The 9,114-nt window shown below is 39.5% G+C and overlaps 1 protein-coding gene across 1 annotated transcript in view; it reads left to right on the top strand.

Annotated features, from left to right (window-relative positions):
- Nucleotides 1-9,114, top strand: part of SIPA1L2 (signal induced proliferation associated 1 like 2) — a 261,532-nt gene that overhangs the window by 149,786 nt on the left and 102,632 nt on the right. The window contains exon 7 of the mRNA XM_014521704.2: nt 4,098-4,272. Coding sequence (XP_014377190.1) covers nt 4,098-4,272 — 175 coding nt within the window. The remainder of the gene's footprint in view (nt 1-4,097; nt 4,273-9,114) is intronic.

Here is a 9,114-nt window from a genome sequence, read left to right as displayed (position 1 = left end):
GTGGATTGCCCCCTGCCTCGCCTGGCACCTGTGCGGCAGCAACGCGCTGTCTGGGAGCTGGACAGCTCCTCCTGTCAGCCGGAGCCTGGCAGGGCTCAGCCGCAGTGGCCCCAGCTCCCAGTCAGCGTGTGGTGCCCTACTGAGCCATGTTGTGCCCGTGCCATGGGGCAGCTGCCACACAGGTGCCAAGTGGGGCAGGTGATCCTCACTGCCCTGCACTGCATGGGGGTGCTCTGTCATGAGTGCTCAGAGACCCCAATCACTACTGCAGCTGGTGAGTGCGGGGCTTTTTTTTTTTTTTTAAGTTCTGGAACTAGGCTGGGGCTAGGTGGGGGCTGGGGCTGGGATGGCAGCCGTGGGGGCTTCTCCCGTGGCTGCCTCTCCCCAACTGATCTGAATCTCCGAAACAGCTTTGAAACTCCACAACAGATTTGGCCGAATCAAAACAGAGCAGTGATCGAAAACACCAAAACAAATCACAGTCCTCCAAAATGGCCGAATCTGAAATTGAAATAAGACAGCTGTATCCCCACAGCCCTAGTTTTTACCTTCCACTTCAGAGTTTACAAAGAAGCACAAAGGAATTAGATGCTCAAATGGCATTGAAACTCAGTGGATTATGAACCTAACTTCCTTAAGCTTTTTGCAAATTCACAGCCAAAAAGTTTAACAATATAGGATAGAGGTATTGAAGTTCTCTTCAAAGCAATCTCAATAAAAGCTTGAGTCATCTTTTGCCCAGTTGGTATTACTTATTTGGTAGTTTGAGCATATGACTAACAGCTAGCTCTTCTTCCTGACTCAAGATTGTTCATTCTACAAAATTTTAGACAAAGTGTGAACACAAGGCCATCTAGTTTATACTCTTAAATATAAGTGCAGTTAACTCTTAAAGACGTTCAGAGGAACATTTTGGATTTGAAAAGGACAGTAATCATGGAACAATATACCAAAGACCTCATCCTATAACCGTACGCAGCTAAACTGCCCATGGAAACGTAAGATGAGTCCCCAAAGATTTTTTGCAGTTTTTCAACTTTTTGTTTGTTACATATCTGTATGCTCTTTATGGATAATGTAAAGAACAAATATCAGTACTGCATAATGGTATTAGGAGTTTTTTTACAATTATAAGGATGATCTCAATCCCAAAGAAGAAACTTGAGTTACTTTACATGAAGCTGTTTAGGTGTTAAGGTATTTATATAAACACCTAAACACGTGGATATAGATGAGCTAGGTTTTGTTGCCCAAATCCAAATTTGTAATCCCCAAACCCTGTTCAGCTTCCGCTTCACCCCTTAAGGTACCTATTGAGTTTGGAGTCATCATTGGAGTTGACTAACATTCTTTAGAGACCAACCCAGAGCAGCCGCAACCTGAGCAGGTTGGTATCAGGCTTGCACGCGAGCCTCATCAGGCTTCAGAAACTAGGCATCTCTTTTCCTACATTCTTTGAGGAGCCTAATCCAGAGCAAACCTAGCATACGTTGGCTGCGTCTCCACAAGCAGCAAACTGTGCAGTTGTTACTGTGCATTCGTTTAGTACTTGCATAATCAAGTGAGTTGAGCATGGAGATTCCTAGAGCTAGTCAATAGGAAGTGCTATACACAGGGAAGAAAATAAAATTTGGGGCCTGCCTGGTATCTATGCATCTGATCCAGAGCTGCATGGAGAGTTCCTCCTTCTGCTTAGGGTCCTAGTGCTGAATTCTCTTTTGAGGCGTGCCTTTTTAAGTACCTAAGTCTTCTCATGGACCCAGAGGAACAGACTTCCACCTTCAGCTGCCTTTGTGCAAAAATGAAGTTTATTTTCTAACTATGGGGACTCTTTACTATCTTTAATTTTCCCTGAGCCTGAGGAAGAGTGCGTACCTGAAAGCTTGCAGAAAAAAGATACTTTTTTTTTGTGTGATTTCTTAGTTGGCCTAATAAAAGGTATCATCTCTGAACCTAGAGCTCTAGAGTTTTGTATTTCTTTTTGTCTCAGACCAATACGGATACCAAATACATCCCTCAGTCCTCTACTAGTTCTCAACAAAAAACTATATTTTATATAACAAATGCTCTCAAGTGCCAGCTCCCATTTAATGTGACCTTTAACCCTTCTCATTCCTCCTGCTATTATTCTGTCATCCTTTTCCTACTGTTCCAGTTTTCTTCTTCCAATTCCATTTTGCCCCTTACTACAAGAATAGCACTTGCTTTGCATTTAGATATTGTCTTTTTCCTTGTCATGAGCAATTCACATCCTGCTGCATGTACTTTTTTTTTGTGCACGCCAGTAGACCGAATTCTGCTTTGTTAGATCACTGCGAGTCTGACCTAACTTCACTGACGTTATGGATTTAGGTCAGACTTACACCAGTGAAATTGAGCAGAAATTGTCCCAGTGAAGCGGTATAGTTTCATAACTAAGCATGACATCCTGGCCCCATTAAGACCACTGGAATTTTGACTCTTGATTTCAGTAGGACCAAAAATCCCCTTTGACTGCATTTTGTAATGACTGGGTTCTGTGATTCTTTCCATCAGTTTAAAAAAAATATCTGTGACTTTTGACATTTGAAGATATTTAAAGTGATGGGTGCCTGTGATGGTAAACTGTTAAGCCAATTTCACTGAGAACCTTGAGTGCTGCCAAGTTAAACCCTGAGCTGCATGGGAGACAGAACAGGAGGTTAGTAAGGCAGGAGCATCATGATGGTACAAAGGGCCAGTCCAGTAAACTGACAGAGAGCTTTTATTCCACCAGGGGTGTTTTGGGGGGGGAAGGGTCCCCCTTTTTTAATTAAAAAAAACACAAACTTTTTGAAACTGCCATTCATGCAACTGTCCACTTTCATGGTTCAGGAGCAGGTACTACCTAAATGAGAAGGTAAAGATTATTTCAGGCTTAAAGCCATGCTCTTGACACTTAACTCTCCGTGACACATTTTCATGATTTGCCCTTTTTCACCATTCAACCTTTTCCTCAAATATTGTCATGATAAAACATCAGTACAATATCACACCTATGAGTTAACATGATCTACAGTATGTTTAACACAGCAGTTCATGTATAATATATGTGTAATGTGAAGTAGATTTTTTTTGTTGCCTTTGTGTTTTTTTGAATTGGGACAGACATGTAATTATTCTTACATACACACATGCACACACACATGTCCTGAATTTTGATTAAAGGAATACTTTACAGCTGGTGTGTAGATATGAGTAGTGGTTTATGGATAAATGTCTTAAGGGAATCTGGTGTGACAAATGTTTTCTGTCAGTTTGTGAAGCTCTAATAGCTGGTAGAAAGGCTAATAGGACTAATCCACTCACGTGGGGGAGGGGTCCCTGTATATTGTCATCTTAAGTTTTTAAGGCACAGAAAATAAGTCAATACTGTTCTGGCGAGAATAATTACCATCACTTCTAATAACATCTTGGTGGTGATACTTTAACAAATCTATTGCTATCTATTTGGCAAAATTATTCAATTGCTCTCTGATTTCTAGTTCATAATACATTGTACATATAAAACACCTTTACATGTTATCATTCACAGAAAACTGAGAAACTACTTTTGCAAAAGATGGTTTTATGGATGAATGATATTTATCTATGGATGTTGAAAAAAAAAAATCTGATGAAAACATATTTATATCTCCTCATTTGAAACCTGTCTTCTGAATGGCTATTCTCATATAATGAGAAGGGTGGAGGGAAAGTACTTGACACAAGCACACACGGTCAACTTGTAAAGTCTTAAATGCTGGAAAAGATAAACATTGACTATGCAGTATCTTCCCAGCCTATGACAAAAGACTAATTAGAGATTAGAAATTCTCTTTTTGTATTGATACCTGATTGGCCAAGTCAAAAGTTGTTATTAATTGATTTCTTTTATCTGTGTTTGAATATCGACTGTCCACTTATAATTACATTATTGTTTTCTTTATCTTTGGCATTTCAACTTTCCCTTATTTTTTGACACATGTAATAGTTTTCATCTGCTATTATAATAAATGTGTTTAACACTTACTATTTGCCATCTATTTCCAATACTAATTTTATGTGTGTGGTTTGTTTTTTTTTTTTTTTTACCTCAGCTGAGTTTTCAGCACAAGATTGGGATCCTTTATTGCAAAGCAGGCCAGAGCACAGAGGAAGAGATGTATAATAATGAAACTGCAGGGCCTGCTTTTGAAGAGTTCCTTGATCTTCTGGGCCAGAGAGTACGGCTAAAAGGGTTTAGTAAATACAGAGCTCAGCTAGACAATAAAAGTAAGTTTTGTTTTTTCAAGTATGGGAGAATCTGTAATTCTCCAAAGGTAAGCATCTTCTGTAAATACTAGTTCTGTTCTCATGTAGCTGACCGTGGGAGTTGACTAGTAAGCTAATATTATACTTTAGATTCTCATAGATAAGGAAGTTGAAATACATTCCTCAAGAGCCTGAAAGATGTCATACTGTATATGTCAAAGAGAGCATCTTAAGAGAAGCTCCTGAGTGCTTCATTCTTCTCCTGCCTTGTAGTGTCATGTTTTACTAAGTTTGCACCCTTTTTATATTTTCCTCTTTAAAGGAAACAACTTTTTTTTTACCAATACACATTTTATCATCTTAGTTCTTAGTCTGAAAATATAAAGTAAAAGGTTATACAGTTTTTGAAGTGATGAACAAACTGTCGTTCTGATATTATCTGGAACATTGTGGATACACTTGGCCAGCAGAAGTCAATGTTTATACATAAGCAAAGAACATGGGCTGCTTGTGGACATTAAAAACAACCCCCAACCAAAAACCCCCGAAACTGGCACTTTAAACTTTGCACGTTCCCACACCAAGCCCAGCACACACCCAGAAGAGGTGGTGCTGTAGTTGGACCCGGCTCGTCCAACGTCTGTATAGATAGGGCACTTTAGTTTTGGCTTTTTTGGTGCTTTTATCTAATAGCTGATTGAATCGGCTTTAGCTAAAAGCACCAAAAAGCCCTGCTGAAGCACTTGATGTATACAGATGCTACAGTGCTGGGTTGAAGTAATGCACTGCTTCTTCTGGTAAAGCATGGGGGGGGGGCGGTGTTTGGCTTCATTTGATTGTTTTAACGTCTGCAAGCAACCAAGATGTTGCCGGCAACACAAGCAACATGTTGTTTGTGAAGTACTCAGAAGGATACCCTACTTTCATGGTGTTCCTGGAGCTGAGGATTTGTTTCTGGTCCTTAAATCCTAAGCAATATAGTCCAACAATGCAAAAGGACAAGAGGTTCATCCTGTATATTAGGGTTTTGGGTTTTTTAAATTTAGATTCTCATATTGCTTTTGAAGCATCTGAAGTATGGATAATATAACTTATTTGGCTTACAACTGACATGGCCATTCACTTGTAAGCTCACATATTTAGTGAGTTGCTCCTGACAAGCTCTGAGCTTATAACCATGGATGTTTTATTTTGAGTTAGCCAGGTTGATGCATTGTCAACAAAATTCATCTTTTTTAGTTTAATATTGTTTTAAAAGTTTTGACAGCAGGTCACTATGATCGGGTGGAATGCAGTCTAGTTATCTCTACTGCACAGGCTTATTCATTTTGTTGTGATCTACAAACCATGAATTCTTTGCTTATATTTGCTACATTTCCAACCGTACAATATGAACAGTGTGTTTTACGATGCTTTGAGCCTGTGACTAGCTGCCTTTTTGGAGTTGCAAAGGATTTTTTTCTTCTTGAGCCCACATTGTCTTGGAAGCTGATATTAGTAATCTGTAGAAATGTTTAGTTTTTGCAGCCTGTGACTCGAGTCCAGTGCAGACAAGCCAAAAGGCCAGCTCCCAGAATTAGAATCTCAGATCTGGGATTTCTGTAGTGGACCTTGCATCTGTGGAAAGAAGGGTAGGTTCCAAAGTCTGGGCAGATCAAAGTCCCCTTTGTCCTTATCCTATTCTTATCATGGGAACAGAAAGTGAGGGTGTAAAAGCTCAAACTGAATCCTGTAGACAGGCTGAGTCTACCCTGAGTTTTAAAGGTTGTATGGTAGGAATCCTGCAGTTCCTATACAGAACCCACTTAAAATATGTTAAATAATAATAAAAAAAAAAAAGCTGTAGCTTGTAGGGCAAATCTTGATAATTATGTAGTTAGTATATTCCATTTAAGTGTTTCACATTGCTAATTTAAAGAGAGAAACTGATGTCTAGAAATATTATTGATACATACTGTTTATCAGTACACTAGGTTTGACTCAAGACTTCTGGGCTCTGGCCATGCATTAACAAAAAAGATATATTACCAGTGACCTTCTGGCATAGTCCTCTGATGCAATTAAAGAGCGACTGAAAATCGTTTGTCAGGTTCCGCATATGAAAATATATTCTGATTTGATGTGAACAAATTTAGTGCCTGCAGCATGCTCAGCACACACTTGTCATGATTGGCTATAAACATGCATTGCTGATTTGTTTTTCCCCCATATAGCTGAGCAGTATACTTTTGGTATTCTATGAATTATGTTGTGAGTATGATGGCACAAAAGGTTGCTGTAATGCGTTACATTGCTGCTACAAAGGGAGTGGAATAAAAATGGGTGACAAGTAGTCTTGGTTTCATGATGAGCGTATACAGCACTGGCTCAATTGACACTTTATTTATTTGCATAACAATGTTCTTTTTGTGTGCGTGAGAAAGCAGAGTGAAAATTATAGGAGTGCTATGTTCTACAATTGGAGAAAGAACTAGTCTTGCCTTATCTGACAGACTACTCATATTTTTTCTTTATTAGCTATTTTTTCAGTCCTTCTGTTCCAGGCATCATAATGCCATAATGTGTGGGTGGCTTTTTTTGTTTTAATACTCTCCACCTTAAAGCATTTCACACTGAATTACTTAATTAAATGGAGTTTCAATAATTTATTTCTATCAATTCCTAAAGTTTATGAATCAATGGGCTTTGCACTTGAGATGCATTTATTTTTCAGTTAGCCTGTATACTGCCATCAGTGACTAGATATGTCTGGGGTTATTCCATATTGATCTGCTGTATATGTTAAATGCAAAAAACTCATAATGCTGAGGTAAAGTCACCCAATTCCAAAGTTGAAAATGAAGAAATTGAAAGAATTAGACTGTATTGCTAGTTGTGTCATATCACATACTGTGCATGTTTTATAAAATTATTTTAAAATGATTTTAAAAATAATTCATGCATGCCACGTATTAAACCCAGTCAGCCATTAAAACATGACAATACCATATTTACTGGAATCCAAGATGAGGTTTTCTCATTTAACTTCTGGGGGAGGGGGGAAATCTCCTCCTCTTGGATTTGAATACAAGGTGGCAGGGGGGCAGGTGACTGCAGCTCTGGCCTTAACCCTGAACCAGGGTTGGGGCTGGAGTTACAGCTGGTGCCCACCTCCCCAATGCCATTGCCCCATCTGCCCCCCCCCCCCCTTTCCTTCCAGCCCTGGCATGGCTCCAGCTGTGCTCCACCCCAGCTGCCCCAGGCCAGCCCGGTAACACTTGTTGTGTTGGCACTGACTCTAACTGGGCTCCAGAGCCCAGGCCAGAGCTGCTGCTGCCACCACCACTGCAGATACTGGGCTGGGAAAGAAGCAACCAAGCTAGAGTGGGGTTGTTGTCATGCCAGATCTGGAGAGTAAGTGGCAGGGGAGGCAGGCAGTAGCGGGGACCATGCAGTGGGGCAGGCACCAGGGAGGTGGGGAGGGCAAGTGCTAGTGGGTACAGGAATGGTGGGGTGGAAAGGTAAAGGACAGGGGTCAGACTCTTATCGCCTGGCTTACCACTTCCTGCCCCCTACTGGTTTCCTCACTGTGCCTTCCCACCACCTGCCCCCTGCCACTGCTTTCCCCTCTGTAGTGGTGTAGGGAGACAACAAATTTGACAACCCTCCAATAATTAAATTCTGTATGTGGACAATTACCAAATTTAGTCTAATTATTGGGGGTCACCTTGATTCCGATAAATTTAGTAAATATGTAGCAGAGAGGAGTTAATGTTATCAGAATTTAGCCTTTTCATTTCTTGACTTCTCAATGTTTAACTGTATCATCTAAATTTTGATATAATGGGATGGGGTTGGGAGGAAACTGGTTTTTATTTCTTTGTATTTCCTAAGAAGGATATAAAGGTGAAGAAATTTCTGTAGCAAGAATATGTGACTTACTGTGGTCTCACTTGCTGCTGCCAATGATTGGTTGAAGGCACGTTTCTAAGTTTGGGGAGTTAGTGGGTTTGTCTTACACTCCATAACTCCAAAAAATGGCTGAAGAGTTTTTCCTCAAGCTTTCTGAAACAAAATTCATTTCCAGGTAGAAATGAAGCACAAATGTCAGTTGAAAGGAGAATGTTTTAGAAAAATGTATAAGCAAAAAAATATTCATAAAAACAAACATCTTGATCACAATTGGTGCTACCAGCTGCTTGTTGGAATAACTGCAAAGTCAGAGGATTTCAACTTTGCTCATCTAAGGGGACCTAAATTTTACAATGTAGATTTACTAGTTCACTTCCAAGGTCAAGGTACTAAATCAAAAGCATTAAACTACATAGGATGCTACCTTAAGAGAACAGCAGTTAAAGGTAAGAGACTGCTTTTCAGTAACAATAATTAAAAGGAGAATGACTTTTTATTTTTGTTTCATCGTACGACGTCTGTTCGACTGCTTGCAAAGCACTTTGTAAATAGAGTTACCAACAGTGATCTAGTTTATACATATATTTAAATTGCACACATGGTGAATTATTCCTTTTTCACAACACTTATTTCCTCCATTTTACTTCTGAGGTTGTAAATAGTATCCCAAGGTTTTAACCAGATTACATTTTTCAAGGAAGATTCTGAAATCGAGGAAAGTTTTTTGTGTTGTTTTTGTAAGTGTGCACACATGTGTACACACACACACACACACACACACACACACACAATTTTGTATTCAAACTATTCATATAAGAAATTTCATTGGGAATTGTATTCTGAATGCTGAAAATGCTAGTAGTCCATTTCAGTTTTAAGTACGTACATACATACCTCTGAAGCTAGTGGTAACAGAAAAGTGCTTAAATTTAAACATGTATGACTGTGTGTTCAAAACTGAGGCCCTAGATA

This window comes from Alligator sinensis, unplaced genomic scaffold, assembly GCF_000455745.1.
Source record: "Alligator sinensis unplaced genomic scaffold, ASM45574v1 scaffold93_1, whole genome shotgun sequence".
Classification (NCBI taxonomy): domain Eukaryota; kingdom Metazoa; phylum Chordata; order Crocodylia; family Alligatoridae; genus Alligator; species Alligator sinensis.
Note: the sequence above shows the minus strand (reverse complement) of the source record. Positions and strands in the feature narration are given on the sequence as shown.